The sequence below is a fragment of the Nuphar pumila genome, chromosome 7 (genome assembly GCF_984573655.1).
Source record: "Nuphar pumila chromosome 7, dmNupPumi1.hap1.1, whole genome shotgun sequence".
Taxonomy (NCBI): domain Eukaryota; kingdom Viridiplantae; phylum Streptophyta; class Magnoliopsida; order Nymphaeales; family Nymphaeaceae; genus Nuphar; species Nuphar pumila.
Window position 1 is genome coordinate 68133347 of NC_143255.1, and position 21560 is coordinate 68154906.

Sequence of the window (21560 nt, forward strand, 5' to 3'; positions counted from 1 at the left end):
TAGCTGGAATGAGGCGACTATGAACTAGGTGACATTAATTAAATTAAATTCATATTTGAAGATGCGCTTAGCAACTGCGCACGAGGTGGTACGTAGGGCCAATGAAATGATTCAGTACATGAAACAATATTGGTTCACATTATTTGACCGTTAGGCTGGTGACACTGGGTAGTCTGACTCTATCGCAAGTTTACAAAAAATTCTATACTCATGACAAAGCGGGTCTGTCTCGTTCCTCTTATAAGTTTCCCTTTCCCTCGGAAAATGATGCCAACCTCCCCTCATGCCACAACCCCACAAATAAAAACATAACCCACCAACGTACGCACAAGGGAAAAAATTCGTCCTATCAATTTCCCATTCTTTTCCATTTTCTCATCTTTTCACGTATCCAAATTCAATCAATCGGTAAGCATCATGTCTTAATTTGTGTGATTCTTACAGTTACTACTAATAATAGCCATAACAACAATTAACCTCTATTAAATGGGTCATTGATTGCAATATCTGTGGATGGCTGGACTCTCAGCTCAAGTCAAGCGGGGCAGAGAAGACTTGAAAATTCAAGATGAAAAGATATAAGAGAGAGAGAGAGTGAAGAGGTTCGCCGAAGTAAAGCGGGGCAGTGGGGGTCTACAAGTCGAGATGCAACGATCGGGTTAACTTATAATTATTGCTGAGTAAACTAATTAATAATGGCAATAAGATAAAAGGCAAGAAATCGATCGGGTTAACTTAAATATGATGAAAAACACAAAGTTTGAAAAAGAACATCTGCTGATATTTGATGGATGCGTATGCGCATGACGACAACAAAAGAGGGAAGGGCTGTGCCCGTGCCGATCGCGGGTAGTTAGGCCGCCTTCCTCGTCGGCCTCCCTCCAACTCCAACTCTCCATTCCTCAAGTCAACTTCATCCTTCCGCCCTTTCGAGTTCTGTCTGTTTCCACGGACCAAAGCAAAGCTGTTTTATTTTTGTGAACAAGGAGTCTCGGCTCTGCGCCTGCAAGCTATTAACTAAAAAAAAAACAGCAAGAAGATTGTTGGTGGATGGTGTTCCTGGATGACGCGTGAATTCGTATTGCCTGCTTCGTTCCTTCTGCTCCCCGATATTTATGTTAGTTTCGATCTGTTCCTGCTCGGGGAAGCTCCTCTGTTGTCTTTACGGCGTGGAGTGACATCTTCCGTGCGGATGAATGGTTGTGAAGAATCATCGGGAACATCTGGGATATAATTCTGCTCCACGCCAACAACTTTGCCTTCTCCATCGGCTGGAGGTAAGCTGGCTTGCTTGTTTTTCGGTGCTCTGCTGCTTCCTTTCAGGTCAACTCAGACCACGACAGAAAAGTTTAGGCAGGCGGTTACTTTTAAAGCGAATGAGAGAGGAGAGTAGCGTAAGATGATGAGGGAATTCAAGGCATAGCATCTCCACCCCTTGTCTCGTTTTATTCGGGTAACAAACCCCCCTCCACTCCCCGGTGTTCTCGTTTTATTTAATTTAATATGTGCTACATATTTCTTAGTGGAACCGTGTTCGCGTAGATCATGGGGTTGCCATCTGTGTCCTTGTCAGTCCTCGCCGTGATGCTCTTGCAGCATCCATCTTGGTTTCTTCTGGACGAGTCTCGGATGTTGATTTGATTCGATAAACCTTTCCTCTCTTTTTCTTTTCTGCTTGCTCAAGTGTGGGATTTTATCGAACCCGGGCTTTCTGTTGTTTGGAGGAGTATCTCTCGATTATCTGACTCTCCGGGGTCGTTCAAAGTTTCTGTTTGAGGTCTGAAAATAATTAAGAAATTATGCGTGGTTTGTAGAATGCTTTTTTTTTTTAAATCTTTAAAAACCTTTACCGTTTTAGTTGCTGGAGAAGCTTTGAGGCCGGCAGATTTTATACTTATGGAATGCCCGCAAGTCTCAACTAGGCATGCATGGAAAGGTTGAGACAAGTTGTATGTTTCCAACCAGAGTTGCCAGTCGAGGAATCTAGAGCGGAAGGGATACGGGATGGGAAGGGAGGCACTTTCAAAATTTTAAGAAGTGGGGGAACGACTGAGAAGTGATTCAGGAATAGCCTTGGAACTGGCCTAGGAAGCGAGGGGAAGCTAAAAAAGAGAAAAAATTAAAAATACAAAAAAAATGAAAAAAAGAGGGAATCTAGGAGGAAGCAAGCTTCCCATTTAGAGAAAGCGCGCTTCCCATTTTTTTTTACGCTTCCCAGCACTTTTCAGAAGCACAATGTTTCGCTCTTCCCCACTCTCTATGACGCTTCCAGTAATTCTGTTTCCAACATGCACATCACATGGAGCAACCTCGACAAACCGCTACCACTAGTTGGGACCAAGCAGCAGCTGCCTACCAGTTCAATAACAGAGCAAGATTTTACTCAATAGAGCTAAGAACCCAATCAGGGAACATATCTTTCAACAGATTCAAACCTAAGCCTTGTTTGCAATACTTGAAGCAGTGTATCACTCTGAAATGATGGATGTTTCTATGTGAAGGACAACCTCTTCCTTCACCCTCATATTTTTCAATTCTGATAGCAGCTTGCTTAGAAATCGGGTTGTAATGATCTTCGTTCATAATACACACTTGCAGTGTCTAAGTGGCATATCAGAAACCAAATTTGGTACATCCAATTTCTCAAACCAAATCCAATGAATCATCAGCAAGTAGAACAACTATAGATACTAATCTCAATTATTCCTTTCTCATTATAGCAGACTTATTATTTGTGAACCAGAAAGACATACGGTATAAGATTGGATAGACATGTCATTATCTGAATGTCTTTCTTTTGTGAGGAAAGCTACTCATAACTAATAATAAATAGAAAATATTTGGTCAGGGCATGCATGATTAGAACACTCCAATGTGAAATCAGAACAATAAATTGACAAAGAATTGTGAAGAAGTTCAGTCCTTTTAAGTTATTGTATATGCAAACAATAATTTGCTGAAAATATCATTTGGTTAACTTTCCATCATAAAAATTCTGCTTCTTTCTGGAAGGTTACTAAAGAATCCTTGAGTTGCCAGTTTTTGTCAGTACCGTACTAGCTGTCTCTGTGGCATCTTTGTAATGGAGTGCAAGTATTTAAGCAATACAGTCAGCTGAAATTATCCCAGTTTCCAATGAAACGATTAATCACTGACTCTCTCAGTTTCTTTTTTTATTTGTCAGCTCATTTAGTTAAGGCTTCATTGGACTTGTGAACCTTCAGATTGAAGGGCTGCATGTGATCTGACTTATCTCTTCTTCCATTCAGTCATAAGTCATAACTACACCTCTACAATGACAAAGTAACTCGGAATAAAAGAAAATAACTTAAGAATATTGGGGAAATTAAAGTTTGGGCACTGTATCATTAGCCTTCCAATGTTATATTTTATTCAGACAACCTTTATTTTACTAATAGGATACTCCTGTTGCTGGATTAAGATGGAATTCCTTTTTCCTGATTAGGACAGGACCATTTTACTAGCTAAAAGAAGGTATACATGCTACATTCGGTAAGTTTTTAATTACAAATTGATAAGTCCATATTTAGATAAGTATTCTCTTGAACAAAGAAATATGGTCTAAACAAACTTACTGTGTGTATAATAAATCATAGTTTGAACTGGCCTGGTTATCTACTTAATGACGATGGATCAGGTTCAAAATTGTAGCACCAACTTCATCATTACCATTCACAGATCTTGAAATAAGCTTTTGAATGGTACACAAATTATTGAATTCCAAAACTGGTAGCCAAGTTGAAGTCTGATTTATTGATCTGCTCTATAAATTGATCAGGATTCTCACTCATATGCTCTGGGATGTGTCTAGATCCACATAAGTTAGTATGTGACGGTTTTTGTCGACATATTTATTTATATTTAATTCCTTATGCCCATTTAGTTCTGTTTTCCCTCTTTTTCTCCACATTAACAAAAGCACAAAAATTTAAGCCTTGATTTTTGTTGAAATTACTGCCTGGTTGTTTTTATGAGGGGCCCCGCTTGACTTGTTCTCTTCACGATGTCACATAGTTAAACGTTACACATCATTTCACAAGGTTGTTTGGCTTGAAGAATATATTCTTAGGTGAATTTATGAATAGTTTCTTGACCTTCTCTTTGTTCTGTTAAATGGTATTTTATACTTAAAGATTATGTGTTTAAAGTGCTTAATCCATTTTGGTGCTAATTCATGTAAATTTCATTGACAAACTATGTGACATGAATCTCCAGTGTCTTTTTCAGTGTAGGAAGAGATAAAGTCTCCATTGGATGGGAAATTCTCGTCGTGAAGATGATGATAATCTGACATGTTCTTGTCGTCCAAAGGTAAACACTGTACCAAAACATTGACACAGAGAAAATCCAAGGTTGCTTTTAGGCCTTTCTTGTGAATATGAGTTTCACTTTTCCTGAGCCACCTTTCCCTACACTGTTGGAGGATTCATTTATTTTATTTTCATTTTGTATAGATTGCATTTGATTAGCTATCTGCTAGCTTTTCATTTCTTATCAAAGTTACCAGACTAGGAAGTGGGAAACGATATGGGAAGCGGAAGCGAGAAGCGATGCATTTTTAAATGTATAGGAAGTGGGAAGCGAGGAATAAAAAAAATACATAAGAATTGAATGAGAATCAAAATGGAACACAAATAAAAACTAAGCTAAAAGTGACTATTCTTAAATTTCATGATTTTTTACTATAAAAATTAATTTTTTAACAAAATCTTAAAATGATGATTGCCAATTTAGAGAAAACACATAGAAGTGAGTGAGAAGTGTGAGCGAAAACACATAAAAAAAATGAAAAGTAGAGTGAGAAAAGACATAAGAAGAATAGATGAAGCATGTGAAAACCATAGGAGAAGCGTGGGAGAATCGAGATTCTCATCAAGTTTCGAAAGGCTTCCGAAGCGAGTTTCCGGGAAGCTAGTTTCCCACTTACCTAAGAAGCTTCCGGTAACTCTGTTTCTTATGATAATGTTGTTAGATAACATATAAATGAATCAAGAAGCTATTCAAAGCTAATATGATATTCGCATGTTCTACTCTGCTCATAGAAGAAGAGCATTCTTTTATTTGTCATTCCTTAGATAGGGTCCTGCTGTTCTATATGAAATTTAATAGGAGGCAATTTTGTCCATGAGTTTGTTCGCTGGAGCACATTTTTGTTCATTTGCCTTTGTTGTCTACTTATTTGGAAGTTGTCCACTTTATTGTGTTTGGCAGGTGCATGGGCTTATATGTGGGGAACTAAAAAAGCTTGTGGACAAGATCATGTTGGTTCTCCCCAGTCTAGAATCAGCTCGACCAGGATTCATGTCTGGAATAAAGATCTTGTGCTCTCTAAACCTTGAAATTGAAAAAGCCAAATTACTCCTTCAACACTGTGCTGAATCAAGTAAACTATATCTGGTAGGTTTATTCTTTTCCTTTTCTCTAAATGTTTAGGTTAAAATTGAAACTGATGAAATCAAACATGGAAACATAAAATTTACTTAGTTGCAATCACAAGAAATAATGGTGCAAGCGAATGCTGAGTAGTGTGAGTTTTATGAAATTGATTTTTAAAACAATATTTAATAAAAACAATGTGAAATCTAGATACCAAATAATAAAACCCGGCTCGCACGAGTGGTGGAGTCCGGATCGATTTCAGGGAACGGGAAAAATACTTTGTATTCCACATAAAAGCTAAACTACTCTTTTTTGCCTTGAAACAAATTAATTAACTAAATAAATGAGAGTGTGACCCCCTGTAGAGGGCTTAAACAAATAAAATAATAAGTGTCTTTTTACAAACTCAAATTGAATTTAATAAAATAAAATAAAAGTCTAAGCTAAAAAAAAAGAAAAAAGGTCTTCAGTGCTCTGAGCTTCTAGTCCCTTTTTATCATCTCCTGCTTCCCTCTTGTTGTTACTATAATATTTCTTTTCTTTGGAGGGTTGCTTGGTTTCTTGAAAGGCTTGAAGGGTCTTTTGAAGGGACCTCAGAGATCTCTTCGAGGGTACTTTTGAGGGATCACCGCACAATCAACCGCTTCCCTGCAAAACACAAACACAAAACAAGAACAAAACAATGAAAAACTAGACAAAAATTCAAGGTTGGTTAGTTTGATGAAAAATCACAAAAGCCAGAATATAACTATGAAGAAGAAACTAACTTAACATTGTAACAACTATGAACTAACATGAACAAACTAAACACTAAATGATAAAATAACAAAACAAACTAACTAACAAGAACTAATTCATGTAGCAAACTAACTATAAATTAATTAAAAAATCAAGAAACTAAGCTAGCCGAAAATCAAAAAAGGAATTAAACTAATATGACTGATTACTAATTAACTAATCTAACCTTAATAAGTAACAAAAATTAACAAGAATTAACTACCAAGAAAATTAACTAACAAACAATGCTAAAGAATCAATTAAGACGAGTTATTAAACTAAATGCAAGATTGATAACTAACTAAGCTAACTAACAAACTTTGAAATAATATAATACCTAACCTAATCTATTTAATCTAAAAAAAACAATGAATGAAAGAACATAACACGGCTCGGCTATTAACATTCAACGACTAACTTAACTCTAAATCACAGATTGAAGTAAAAACTAAGTAACCTTAACATGAATTAAAAAAATCACAGTTGACTAAATAAATTAAAAACTGAGTTTAACCTACAGCCAGAACATTAACATCAGCTACATTAATTAAAGAAAACTCACTAATTGAAAGAACGCCTAACTCGGTTAATTCTTCTAAACTATTAACGGAAAAACAACTAATTAACATTAATTGAAAACTAATAAGATGTTAAAAATAGTATAAAGGAACGTGAATAAACAGGAAATAAACTAGCCTAATTGACAACTTTAATAAAATTAATTTATTCTAATTATTTTATCAACTATCGATTATCTAACAACGCAATGATAAATATCGAACGAACAACTAGTTAACTAACTGGAGACAAAATAAACAAATGACGTGACTCAAAAGAAATAAATTAAACTTACTGACGAAAGTAAACAGTTAAATACTAAATCTAACGCTATAATGTTAAAAAGAATTAAAAAGAATGACAGAAACCCTAATTGGCTAAAAAAATCTAATTAATTAATTTAATGACTATCGAATATAAAAAAAATTGATCTGAGCTAAATCTGACCTATATCTAACATAAACTAAATTATCCTCACGAAAATATCAGAAACTTCTATGTTAAAACTATCGATTGGAATAAAATATTATTATCTTACACGTAAATCAAGAAAAACGATTAATCTAGATTAAGCTATATATTTTTTCTTTTTATATTTTCAGATGATGAAAAATATGATGAATCTAAACTAGATATGATGAATATGTCATGAATCTACAAAAATTACATGCAATGATGTGATGTATGCTATGCGAAAATTTAAATCTACGAAACTATAGAGAAACGGGAAAGAATAAGCAAACCATACGATTCGCTTCCGATGGAAGGGTTGAGAGGAAGAAGGTGGTCTTTCCTGCTGCAATCGATCGAACTATGCTCTCTCTCCGACAGAGGAGATGAGAAGAACCGGCGACGACGAGGTTTACAAGGAGTGAAAAGTATAAGAAGCAAGAAGGAGGTAGGCAACCAGTCGATCGAACAAAGGGGAGAAAGGAAGAAGGGGAGGCAGACATGAGAGAGAGAGGGGGGCGCAGGATACAAAAGGAAAAAAATGTGTGATCATGCTGAAAAAAGACTATTTATACTAAAAAATATTAGGTTTTCAGGATTTTTATGAAAGTCCGGATAGTTTTCAAAAATTCCAAAAGAGGTCTTCTCTAGAAAACGTGTTTTTCAAAAAGGGAATACTTCTAAACAACTAAAATTAATTAATTAACTCCTAATCTAATTAAACTACAAGTTAGAAAATTCTAAACTAAAAAAAATACTGAAAAACGCAGGGCAAGCTTTGAAATGTGCAATTTTTCTGTATTTTTTATTTTAAAGCGATTTCTTGAAAATAACAATAAAAATGAGTTTTTAATGCGATTTTTCTATGGATCGTGCAAAAAATAGTATGAATAAAATATAAAAATATATGCATGATTCCTGAGATTGAATATTAGTGCCAATTGGTATCAAAGTCAAGCTAGTATGATACAAGTCTAATGGTTGTATTTACTTTTCTATGGCATTCTCTTCAAAATCTTAAAATACTTTCTAATTTGAACTTTTTGTCCATTTGATCTATACCGCATTGGATGTGTGGAGTATAACTTGTCACTTGGCGATCATTAGTCACATGTCTCTGATATTTTGAAAATGTAGTCATATCATTGTTGCCCTGTAATCACGTTTACATAGAATATATCGCTATTTTCACATGAAAACTTTTCAGTTAAATGAAATGTTGTGCTTATTCATTATGGTTTCTAAATTATGCACGTTTTTCCTCCTCTTTTATCCTAAATCTTATAAAAGCAGAATCATGGATAGTGGAGGCCAAAAAGTTGGCGCTTCATAAATTTTTCTCAAATGACATTTTTATCATATGTTCTTACCATGTCATTGTAAATTTCTTTGGGCATTCGTTAATTCTTTCTTGAATTGATGCATTACTTACATGGCACTTATGTAATTTTTGAACATAATTAATAGTTACCTTTTCAAACAAGCATAGTTTTATATGCCAACTATGTCACATGGGTATGGGTATGGGTACGGTACGACATGGCAATTCTAAAAAATGTGGGTACGGGGACACGGCTATATATATGTATATATATTAAATATCACATAAATACAAAATAAATTCAAAATAAACTGAATATAATCTATATATATGCTATATCTAAAATATATATTATATACTAAAAATATAATTATAAATTGAATACAAACTTGTAAGTACAGAGAGTAAAATGGCGTGTCTCGTTGTCGACATGTGTCGATATGGGGACACACATGTCGACACGGGTACAGAGGGTAAAATTGTTAGGATATGCTTCTTGTATATATATATATATACATATATATATATATGTATATATATTTGTGGTTGTAATTTGTTGTACCCTCTAGGGGTATTTTGGTCTTTTGACCCTTGTAATAGGAACTGCCCATTAGGGGCATATATTTATTTTTCTTATTGGAATTAGGATTCGAGTCAAGGGCATTTTTATCCTTGACTCAAAGAGCCATTAGGGACTCCCAACTGCTAGATTTCTAGCCGTTGGGAGCTCCCCAACGGCTAGAAGGCAACCTTTCACTCCCTTCCCTTGTGTATAAATATGGGGATCTCTCCCCTTTGTAATTCATGCATTTTATGTGCATTTTTATTGATAATAATATTTATTTTTTAGATTGTTGTTTGGCCCTTAGTGTCCTTTTATGCTTGAACCCATTTTGGGTTGTGTGAGTGATCCTCTTGTCTCTTGTGAGTGAACCCTATTGGGTTGTGTTTTATGAGATTGTTCTCATTTCATTACATGGTATCAGAGCCATCGGTTAAGGAACTTGTTTGTGTGGACATGAGAACGTGGATCATGGCCTCATGGTGTCCAAAGAGTATTTTGCTTCCGTTATACCTTCTCTCTTTCTATTTTTCTTTCTCGCTCTCTCTTTTTTTGTAAAAATGGAGGATGATCGAGATGTTGTCATGTTCATTCCTGTGAGACTCAATGATACAAATTGTGATGTGGGCATCCATAGTAAAACATAAAATTATGGAAAAAGGGTCTATGGGTTTTGGTTGATGGCACCGAAAAATAACATAAGCTTATGCTTATCAAGATCGAAAATGGCAAGGAAGTAGCGCTTCACCTTGAAGGAATATCTAAAGTTGTTGCTGAATACGAAAGAAGATGGAAAGAACGGAGGATGGGTATTCCAAGATCATTGAATGACTTATCAATAGTGTTGACATCAAGAAGTGCTCGAATTTGGCAAAATTTAATTTTGCTAGTGATGCATGGAAGTATCGTAAGGGTATGTATCGTCTAAAAGACATAGCTTATGTGTGTAATTTGCAAAATAAAGTTAGAACCATGATTCAAGGTGAAATGAACATTAGAGAATATTATAATGATGGTTCTCTTCTTTGGGATGAATTGACTCTTCTAGAGCCTAAGTGGCATTGCTCTCAAGACGTAAAACTCTATGAAAATCAAATAAAAATGGAGCATTTCTACTAATTTGTTAATGGGCTTAGATCCAAATTAGAAGAGACCAAATCGACTCTTCTTCATAGAGGAGGTGTTCCTACCATAGTTGAAACTCTAGAAGAATATACTATGGAAGAGAATAGATTAAAGAAACCCTCTTCCTTCAAAAATAAAGAATTCATGCTTGTTATGTCAAGGCCCATAAATCAAACAAGGATATACAAATCTCCATATTTTGGGAAGAATTCAAATGACTGACTTAAAAAAGAAAGTCATATGTCACTTTTGTAATGAACTGGGATATATCAAGCTTTTTTCCCCTAAAAGGAAAAGAAAAGATAGAAGAGAAGACAAAAGAGTGGCTTCTATAGGGTCATCATTCGAGAGAAGTGGTGTTGATCAAAGCTCCAAAAACGTTGGAGACATGTCCTTTGCTCAACATGTGGAGGCTCTAACACAACTAATCAAGAGCCAATCATCTTCCCTTTCTGGTGTGGCCGTCTCCACTTGTGTGGATTTTGGCAAGTCTTCTTGGATTTTTTATTCCGGTGCTTCATTTCATATGACTCCTAATTAGTCCATATTATCCGAATGCCAAAATAATTCAAAAGATTCTTATGTCTTAACCGCCGATGAAAGCTCTTTAAAAATCAAAAGTTTTGGTACTTTGAAAAATGGCCAAATTCTTTTTGTTTCAAACATTAGAGTTGTACCAAAACTTAATTTAAATTTCCTATATGTTTCTCAAACAACTGACTATGGATGTAAAATTACCTTTTTATCTAATGGTTGCTTGTTATAGGATCTTTGGTCCAAGAAGCCGATTGGGCGTGGCCATAGAAGAGAATCTCTACTACATGGACAAATTTAAATTATCAAATCAAACTTTTTGTAATTTTGTTGAAAAGAATGATATTGAAATTTGGCATAGGAGATTAGGACACCCAACTATGACAAAATTGTATTTTTTTTTCATTTCTTAAAAATTGTAATGAAAAAGAATTGTTTTGTGAGGATTGTATTCTTGGCAAAATGAAATCACTACTTTTTGGAACTAGTCATTTTATTTATAAAGAACCTTTTGAATTGATACATTCAGATGTATGACCACCGGTACCAATCATGTCTAAAGGTGGTATGTGATATTTGTGGATGACTTTACTAGACATTCATGGATTTATTTTCTTAGACTCAAATCCGAAGTATTTGATTGTTTTCAAAAATTTCATAGCTATGCCAAAAATCAATTTAAAGCCTCCATTAAAATTTTTAGAACCGATTTCTGAGTAGAATTCCTATCTAATGATTTCAAAAGTTATCTTGACCAACAAGGAATAGTTCATGAAAAATATTGTCCTTATACCCCTCAATAAAGTGGGTTGACCGAAAGAAAACATCGACACATTGTTGAGACCACTAGGACCCTTCTCATTTTAAAAAATGTTCCAAATTTTTTTGGGCCAAAGTCGCTCTTACGACAATCTATTTAATTAACAAAATGTTCTTTACTATTGTTGGTAATATTTCTCCTATTGAAAATTTATTTAAAACTTCTTCTGATTATAAAAGATTAAGAATCTTTGGTTGTAACTATTTTGTTCTTTCTAACAAAAGAGATAAACTTTCCACCAAAGTTATTCCTTGTGTTTTCTTAGGCTATGCTGAAAACTAAAAATGATATAGATATTATAATATTGAAAAGATATTTATGTTTCACGAAATGTGATTTTTCTTGAAAAAAAATGGCTTTGAAAAAATTTAGTTTAAAAAACCTTGTGATTGCTCGTTCTTGTTTGACTTGATGCATGATATTGTGAATGATGATATTCAAAATATGCATGAGAGTGACAATGATGCCACTCACGATATACATGAAAATGATGTTCCTATTAACATGGTTGAACCTCGCAATGAATTACAAGTTTATTCTCGTCGAACTCAAGATCCTCTTCCATGTCCCTTAGAGAGATATTCCCAAACTCCAGACATAGATCAAACTAGTGTTAGAAGATCTATGAGGTTATCAAAAGCACCTAGTAAGTTCGTATCATATGAATCATTTGAACTCAACTATAAAGCTTGCCTAATGGCCATTCACTCCTATGTAGAACCATCCTCCTTTAATGAGGCCAAAAATCGTTGTGAATGGATTGAAGCTATGAACAACAAATTAGAAGCTTTAGAAAAGGTTAAAACTTGAGAAATTCAATTTTTACCTATAAGAAAGAAAACCATAGGATGTAGATGAGTCTACAAAATCAAAATTGAAAGTGATGGATCACTAGAGATGTACAAAGCTATGCTAGTGGCCAAAGGGTTTAGTCAAGAGTATGAAATAGACTATGAGGAAACATTTGCCCTCATAACTTTCATCACTACAACATTTATTAGAAAATGACCCATATTTCAAATAGATGTTAAAATTGTTCAAAATGAAGAAGTCTCTATAGAACCCCTTTCGGATTAGGGTTGACACATAAGAAAGTTTTTTGTTTGTGAAAAGCCTTATATGACCTAAAATAAGCTCCTAAGGATTGGTATGATCATTTTAGCAATGTGATGATTCAACTAGGATTTAGATCTTGTTATACTGATAGTGCATTGTTTGTTAAGTCTTCTGATGCAAATATAGTCATTTTACTCCTCTATGTGAACAATATGATTATCACAGGAGGTGATAAATATGGAGTTAATCGGATTAAAGATGTTCTAAAAACAACTTTGATATGATAGATCTTGGTTTTCTTTGATATTTTTTTGGAATTAAAGTTGCTTACTCACCTCATGAGTATTTTTTGTCTCAGATAAGTATGCAGCCGAGATAATCGAAAGGTCAAGTCTTACTGATGAAAAGAGGGTTGACATGCCAAAGGTTATAAATGCAAAAATGAAGAAAGATGAAGAACCTCTGAAAGATCCAACTTTATATCGCCAAATTATTAACACTCTAACCTACCTTTCTATTACTCGTCCTGATATTGCCCATGTTATTCATATTTCATACTGCTAGTCAATTTACAGTACATATGAGTGTTGTAATGAGAATAATTAGATATGTTAAAAGTACCATTAGTCATGGTTTATTTTTATTATCTTCATCCCCATTTGTTGTTATTGTATATTCTGACTCTGATTGGTAATGAGATGTAAATGATCGTTGCTCAACCACCGAATTTTGTATTTTTGTAGGTGATTCTTGGATATGCAAAAAGCAATCAAAGGTGTTCTTGTCCTCTACAAAAGCAAAATATCGTGTCGTGGCCTTATTTGTCAAAGCCACGGTGTCGCCTAGGCGACCTAGGCGCAGGTGGTGGGGCCCTATATTGCCGCCTAGGCTGTCACTGCCTAGGTTTTTTTTTTAAGACATATCATTTGTTTTCTTCTTCGAGGAGGAGAAGTAGAAGAAAGAGAAGACAATATACATGTTTCTTATTATGTTTTTTTTTTTTATTTTTTTGTTTTTTTTTTTGGGTATTGCCTAGGCTCCACCTAGCGCTTATGACAACTAAGGCCATGGCCATTATGGCTTCTGAATTAGCGTGGTTGTGATAGTTGTTAAAAAACTTGGGAGTTTATATAAATGAACCCTCAAGATTATGATGTGATAACAAGAGCGCTGTCTATATTGCAAGCAATTATATATTTCATTAGCGAACAAAACATATTGAAATGGATTGTCATTATATTCCTGAAGAATTCTTGAAGAAGACCATCTCGTTATCATATGTACCATATGAGTATCAACTGACGAATTTCTTCACTAAGGCACTACCTTCTCTTAAATTACACTTTCTACTTGGCAAACTCTTGGTTATCATTCCGTGAGTTTGAGGAGGGTGTTAGAATATGCTTCGTGTGTGTGTGTGTGTGTCTATATATATATATATATATATATATATTATTTTTGTGGTTGTAATTTCCTGTACCCTCTAGGGATATTTTGGTCTTTTGACCCTTGTAATAGGAGCTGCCATTAGAGACTGATATTTATTTTCTATATTATTATTTTTATTTTTTTCTTATTGGAATTAGGATTTGAGTCAAGGGCATTTTTGTCCTTGACTCAAAGAGCCATTGGGAGCTCCCCAACAACTAGAAGGGAGCCTTTCACTCCATTCCCTTGTGTATAAATACGGAAATCTCTCCCTTTTGTAATTCATGCATTTTATGTGCATTTTTATTGATAATAATATTTATTTTTTAGATTGTTGTTTGGCCCTTAGTGGCCTTTTGTGCTTGAACCCATTTTGGGTTGTGTGAGTGATCCTCTTGTCTCTTGTGAGTGAACCCTATTGGGTTGTGATTTATGAGATTGCTCTCATTTCATTACAAAAATGATGTGTTCCGGTTCCATAGTATACCAAAATGTCTCTCTCTTCTCTCTCTCTCATGATCTCAATTGCCAACCTTGCATGACCACTATACTGAAAATGTGAGAGCTTACCTTTTCATTTCCTTGTAACCAAGCCATTCAATGCATGACATACACATTTTAATTGAGAAAGTGACTATTGTCGGCGTTCGCAAATGATTGATTGGAAGCTGGGGGGGGGGGGCAATCTATAAATAGACTGTTTCTAAAAAGATTCAACCCATCAATAGGCAAGAAATACCTTCACAGTTAGCCCTGTCAATTCTCCAATTCATCATCTATGACACCTTTTACTTAGCTCATATTGCTCTCAATTCGTATGTTCAATATAATCAAGGTTGTAGTTTTCTTTTAACGCTTTTTGCCATGAAAATGTTTTAAAATTAGTTTTTTTTTTCTCTCAATTTTCGGCAAGAAGTTCAGTTTAAGAGCTTTGTTCCTCAAGTACAAGTATAAAAGGGTAGTTGTTTGCTTTCATATTTTTTCATATATGTTTTTAAGAAAAACTATTTTATTTTAGATGTGTACTTAAGAAAACTATTTTATTTTAGACGTGTACTTAAGAAAAACTATTTTATTTTAGATGTGTACTTATTTTCATATATTCGTTAAATTTTATTTCTTTTTATAATAAAAAATTTAATGTGAACTTTACCTATCTAGAGCCAGACCCATTTACCATACTAGTATGATTAAAGGAAGGAATAAATGCTCCTTGTTTCTAACCTTTCCTTTTTTTTACTTTTCACATTTTTTTCTTCCATAATTGTTTAGATGTTCTGGAGAAAACAATTATCTTTAAATTCTTCTGAAAGATTGCCTCACCAAGAAATTGCCAATTCTATTAGTGACTAAATATCAAATGGAAGCTTATTATTGTGCTTTCCCATTATAAATCAAGCCCACATTGAATTTTGCTTCCATCATAGCAGATGACCAAATATTTATTAAGGCTAATACTTTACGAAGCTGTAGCAAGCAGATATGCGGTCACATTAGTAGGTGCTACTACAGTAATGGGAGGTTATTCTTCTTGTGAGATTTTAGAGAGAAAATATCATGACATTTCCAAAATATTGTAGAAAATTCATGATTACATCATGATGCTGTCACTATTGTCATATTGTGATGACATTTTCAGTAAATTGCAAAACCACCTGGCTTTTCACCTCTTTCGAAATAAATATCTAATTTTTTTAATTATTACATTTAACTGCCTCCCTTTTTTCTTTTGATCCATTTGAAACAGCAGCCTAGGGCGTGGAGTTACTTTCCTTTCCTTCACTAATGAAATTCATCAATCTTTTCGTTATAAATAAACACTAAAAACATATTATTCATTTTGTTTGACTAAGTCTTGGATAACTGAATTCATTTAGGGCCAGGCATGCCTTTGCAAAAACAAAAAACTTGGGCATATATGTAACAACAGAGAGGTGAGACATTTATAAATAAGTGATAGGTTGGGCATCTTATCATAATTTTCTCATCTATTGTTTGCTTTCTGTTTCTGCAACACAATTTTGGTTCTTTTTCTTGTTCCTTTTATTTTTTTCACCTCTTTTCAACCTTTTGCTATATTATTGCAAGTGAGCATTGCTAGAATCTATCTTTTCCTTTTCTATTTAATTTTCTTTTTAAACTGCTGATGTCAAAAAATTGTCAATTATCCTGAGAAAGCCTCTCTGAGATGTTGCTGAGATTAACATTGTTGACCAGTTTAAACTACTGGATAGCTCTTTCTGATATTACTAATAGATATTGACAACATGGATTAGTTTAAGAAGCTTAGCGAGGCTTTCAGATAAATTAATGAAGGGTTTAAAGTTTGTTGTTTGTACAACATAATTTATCTAGCCTCTTGTAATTATATCAATGACCTTGGCATTGTAGGTGACTTTATAGTTGATTAACTGTTCTCATCTCTAGCTTTTGTTTTTATAAGCAACCGGCATGTTTTGATATATATATATATATATTATTTATATATGTATGCATGTATGTATGTATATTTTTGTACATAAATGTGATATATATTATCTGTATGTTCTTACATTCTACAAACTTGGGCAGGCTATGACGGGAGAATCAATCAAGAGGAGGTGTGAAAAGATACAGAGCTCACTGTGTCTAAATCTAAGCCAAATTCAGAATATGGTTCCTATTCTCATAGCCACACAGGTTGTTGATCCATCTATGTATTACTGTTTTATCCTTTTAAACTTGCATCTTATGTTCCTTTGAAGGATGCACTTACTTGGTGAACATTAATTTTGAGAGAATATATGGAGTTTGTACAGATCCATGCAAATTTTGTCATGTCATGTTATTGGCACTATTTTTATCATGTAATAGTTTTTCTGGAAATCTTTGAACTGCTTGATAATTCATTCCTTAAAACTTCTCCCTGGAAATTCTGCAATAATTATAGAAAACATTAGATGGTCTCTAGAGTAATACGACCTAATGTTTTCTGGTTAGACTTGTCACTTGTTATGTGTGCATTTATTTAACCCCTTCCTCCCCCCCCCCCCCCCCCCCCACACACACACACACACATATATATATATATATATATATATATATATATATATATATATATATATATATATATACACGTCAATGAGCTGCACTGAAAATCGGTTGCTAGATTTCAAAGTGATTTTATTTTTGGATATGAAGCTTGGTTACTTTTGAACTGTCCTTTAACTTGCAAATTAGTGTCAGAATTTGGGGATCAAAAAGATTCTTGCTCATTCACGATATTGGTGTTTTTATTTTTCTATATTGGAATCTATATCTTTTTAAATATTTTTTCATCTCTTTCTCTCAACACACACGTGCAGCACACTTGCATACTTTTTCTGAATGTACTGCTCATGTTAGCCATCTTTCCTTTCTGTTGAAATGGCAATATCTATGCAATGTATAGCTCATACATTTTTGCTGGGTTATTCATCACTAGCATCACTTGCTATGGTGGGAAATGTTATGTGATGATTAGCATTCATTTGCAGACATCTGAAATTCTAAATGATTTTAAAGAGACAAGGTTTATGCTAGAATCATCAGAAGAGGAGGCTGGCAAGGCCATATTAGCATTGCTTCAGCAGGGTACATCTGCAAGTATCTCAACAGAAATTTCAGAATTTGAAGCTTTTCAAACTGCTGCTCTGAGGTTGCACATTATATCTCCTAAGGCTTGTTTAATAGAGAGAAGATGTCTTAAGAAGCTCCTTGATAAGGTGCAAGGCAGTGACCAGAGAAAGGAGAGCATTGTACTGTACCTTTTGCACCTATTGAAGAAGCACGGAAAGTTTGTGAAGGGCGAGCATACGGAAAATCCTGATGATCGATGTAAAGGATCAACAAAAGCCTCCAATCATCCAAACAATAGGTGCACATACGAAACAATTGATGATATTGTGGACACGATACAATATATGGAGTCTTGTGAAGAGTCTATGAATCATGTCCAGAGCATGCCTGTACCACCTGATTCATTTAGGTGTCCACTTTCTTTAGAACTTATGTGTGATCCTGTAGTAATTGCTTCTGGCCAAACATATGAAAGAGCATGGATACAAAAGTGGTTTGATGAGGGCCATGATACTTGTCCAAAAACAGGGAAGAAGTTGCCCCATATATCAATGACTCCAAATGATTGTGTGAAAGACCTAATCTCTAATTGGTGCTATAAGCATGGGATCGATGTAGCTGCCGAACACATGCAACTGATCCCTTCAGCATCGTGCTCTTTGAATGAATCCTATTCGACTTCAGTTTCTAGTTTAGACAGTTCCTTGGAAGTGCCAGATTTTCTATCAAATAACAAGAGGGCTGATCCCATTGTTCAAGTTGTCAGCAATATATCAGTTGGATCTTCCTGTAGTAGTTTCTGTTCTGAGTCATCATTTAACGTGAGCTTTACAAATTTGAATGATGATTCATTCAAGTCACTGTATTCAGGAAATCATAGCCGTGGACTTCTCATTAAACTCTCCTCACCGCCATTGGACTCTCAACATAAAGCAGCAGAAGATATTAAGCTCCTACTAGAAGAACATGATGAAACCTGTAACTCCATGTTACATAATGGTTTTCTTGAGGCACTGTTGAGTTTTCTAAAACATGCATCTGAACTATCTGACGTAAAAGCACAACAAACAGGCGCTCAGGTGCTTTTGTCTTTTGTGAAAAAAAGCAGGTAAAGAAGCTCCTCTTCAGCTGACATAAGTGCGCATTTCACTGTTAATCTGTGCCTTCGACTGTATTGTGCTTAACAGTTGTTGGGGGTACAGGAGGGTTATAGGATAGTTGCTTAGTCTCTTTACATAATAAGGCTGATTTCTTTGTATGTTCTTTGTTGAGTAGCTATCTGAAAGACTTTAGTGGCTTAATGTTGCTTGCCTTTGGAGTAGTTTGTTGTCTCATTCCTCTTGACCTTTTTGTTGATTTTCCTTGCAGAATCAAGTTACCGTTTTTGTCAGATGGTGTATGTGACATCCTTCTTCTTCTTCTGGATTTTGGAATTACAAAAGAAGCTTTATCTGTTATGAAAATTTTATCCAATGATGATTATTGCAAATCCAAATTGGTGGTGTCTAAGTTAGTTCCTTCCATTATCAATGTTCTTGACACTCATATTGGTCAATCCTTGGCATTTGCTATTAAAATCCTGTATAATTTGTCTCCTCTTAGTGAAGCCCAATCTTATATAGTTGCTTCAAGATGTGTCTCCAAGTTGGTTCCACTTTTGAGTGACACAAAACTTGCCGGAGATAGCATACAAATTTTGCACAATCTAGCCCGTACTGAAGTTGGCAGGGATGAAATAGCTGGAACTTTTGGATGCATAGGTGCTGTAGTTGAGCTGCTTGATGATAGTAGTCCTGAAAAACAAGAGCATGCTGTGGCTGTGCTCCTTTCATTGTGCTTTCATGATTCTGATCATTGTCAGTTGGTCTTGAAAGAGGGTATTATCCCTTCTCTTGTCAATATTTCTGTCAATGGAAATCAAATTGGGAAGGAGAGTGCCCTGAAATTATTGCAGTATTTAAGAGGCCTCAGACAGAGCTATTCTCAGGAACATTCACCACCTTGTACGAAATTCCATTGTGAAATATCAATGGATCAAGAACCCTTGCCCAAAGAAAGGAATCTGGTGACCAAGTCTTCCAAGCTTTTTGGAAGGAAAATTGTCCTGTTCTCAAAGCCAAGATCGGCGACGCTTGTCTGAGAAGTTTCATGTGAAGGAATTATTCAAACTAGGTACATAGATTCCATTAAGTTTCCTAAGACTTCTTAATTTCTGAATATTCAAAAGGAATTGTATTTGGCCCTTGTTCAACTATAGCTCAGTGACGTACATAAGGGTGTCTTTCTGGCTGACTTAAGTATTCTTAATTGAGTGTAAAGGTTGTCACCTGTGTTTTGGACCAAGTGATCGGACTCATGATACAAGTGTCAGTTGAGTCAATTGTCCTGATTTAACTGGGAGACTTGACCCAAGTTGAGTTTGACATTTAAGGTTTTTACCACGTGTTGGATCTCTCATGATTTTCTTTTTGGGATAAGCATCTTCAGAACTTGTCTTCCCATCTGCTTGGTGCTCATTGAGAAAACAGATTTTAAACCTGACTGAACATTCCCATGTACACACTGACACGTACACACACACATGCTTCAGTCTTCATTTGATAAAAATTTAGAAGAGCATTGAATGTGTTCCTGCTGGACAGCCAGTAAAGTTCTCCATAGATGTGCCTCCATGTTTCACTTTTGTCTAACTTGTTCCCAGACCATCAACCATTTACTGCATAGTTTTACTTTATGCCTAACTAAGATTTGTTGCTTTTATTAAATCTACAGCAGCTTTTGGATGAACCTTTGAGGTGTGAGGAGATTTCTCAGCCAGTTCAAATCATACTTCAATTCAGGAAATAACTCTTGAACGTGGGAAGTGGAAGCAAGACACACAAGCCTTGAAGATGTGTGGGGGCACAGGAAGTCTTGGTGAAGGGTTTGAGAAATGAATGGAAAACATGTAGAAGCATAGCTGCATCTATGCTATAAATTGGTTGTACTAGAAGCATGGAAAGGATGGGGGATTGTACAGTATTTACTGGATCTCTTTTGTACTATAGTGTGTTTGTGTGCATGTGTTGGAAAGGAGGGTGTTGTACAGCATTTATAGAGTGTTTTTGTGCTATAGTATGATTATGACCATGTGTTTTTCATATGTCCAATTTTTGATTAAAAATGATTTTGTTGGATTTAGAAATCCACCGAAAGCCAAAGAGGATTGATTTACATGTTCTTGCTGAATCATTAAAACGAAAATTGAAACCAAACTTGATGCGGAAGCATACCTGAATCTGGTAATCCGATAGATCATTGACGGTATGATCTTCTAGAACCTTTATATCTGGTCGTTTTTTTTATCTAAACCTACTGAGAGAATGACTTAATTCTCTTTCTGACTTATGGGGAGCCTGAAGAGAGAGCCATTATATAAGGTTTGAGATCATAACTTAATGTGTTTAGGAGTCTATCTCCAATTCAGCCTGTTACAGAATTGTAGTGAGGGAATGTCTCTCCATATAGTGTATCATACCATATGAGATACCACAGGGCCCATTCGAATTAGATCACATGAACCGGGCCTGAACCTAGGACAACCTTACAATATGTGGTTCAACGTATGTAGTTCCACACGATTTTTTAACAATCTCTCACTTAGGCCACGTACGTAACCTTATAATTACACATTGTAACCTTATGAGCTCAAAAATATTGTTTTATCAATTAATATATCTACCAATCCGCTTCATTGATCATGTCAATATAGAACCAAAGCGGTCTTCATTACAAATAATGTAATTGGACCCATCAATAATCACGTATATTGACACAACCAAATGACATGGATCAAGTATAGATGTGAAGCGTGAAAATTACATGCTATGTGATCAAACATGCCTATGTTCAACTAGTCCTTCCTGAAACTTTAGTGAGATCACAACATAATG

At 34.9% G+C, this 21560-nt stretch overlaps 1 protein-coding gene across 5 annotated transcripts; it reads left to right on the forward strand.

The window, feature by feature from the left end:
- The first annotated feature begins 845 nt into the window (after positions 1-845).
- On the forward strand, positions 846-20767 carry LOC149832372 (U-box domain-containing protein 7-like). Of its 5 annotated transcripts, XM_090014474.1 has the most exons (8): positions 962-1277; positions 1344-1453; positions 4249-4332; positions 5233-5418; positions 16603-16710; positions 17547-18736; positions 18997-19800; positions 20401-20767. In XM_090014474.1, exons 3-7 carry the CDS (start codon positions 4276-4278, stop codon positions 19766-19768), a joined length of 2313 nt encoding a protein of 770 aa, XP_089870600.1. In that variant the 5' UTR covers positions 962-1277; positions 1344-1453; positions 4249-4275; the 3' UTR covers positions 19769-19800; positions 20401-20767. The 5 variants fall into 5 exon arrangements, with proteins under 5 accessions (XP_089870601.1, XP_089870605.1, XP_089870602.1 ...); XM_090014475.1 differs by having other exon boundaries at positions 846-1453; positions 4237-4332; XM_090014479.1 differs by having other exon boundaries at positions 949-1453; positions 17495-18736.
- Positions 20768-21560: the final 793 nt, after the last annotated feature.

What these genes read in the sequence shown, in the direction of transcription:
- LOC149832372 (XM_090014475.1), top strand. Translation starts at nt 4,276, where the DNA reads ATGGGAAATTCTCGTCGTGAAGATGATGATAATCTGACATGTTCTTGT. An exon ending in AATCAAGTAAACTATATCTG is followed by an intron (nt 5,419 to 16,602) that starts GTAGGTTTATTC and finishes AAACTTGGGCAG; the next exon opens with GCTATGACGGGAGAATCAAT. An exon ending in TCTTTTGTGAAAAAAAGCAG is followed by an intron (nt 18,737 to 18,996) that starts GTAAAGAAGCTC and finishes TTTTCCTTGCAG; the next exon opens with AATCAAGTTACCGTTTTTGT.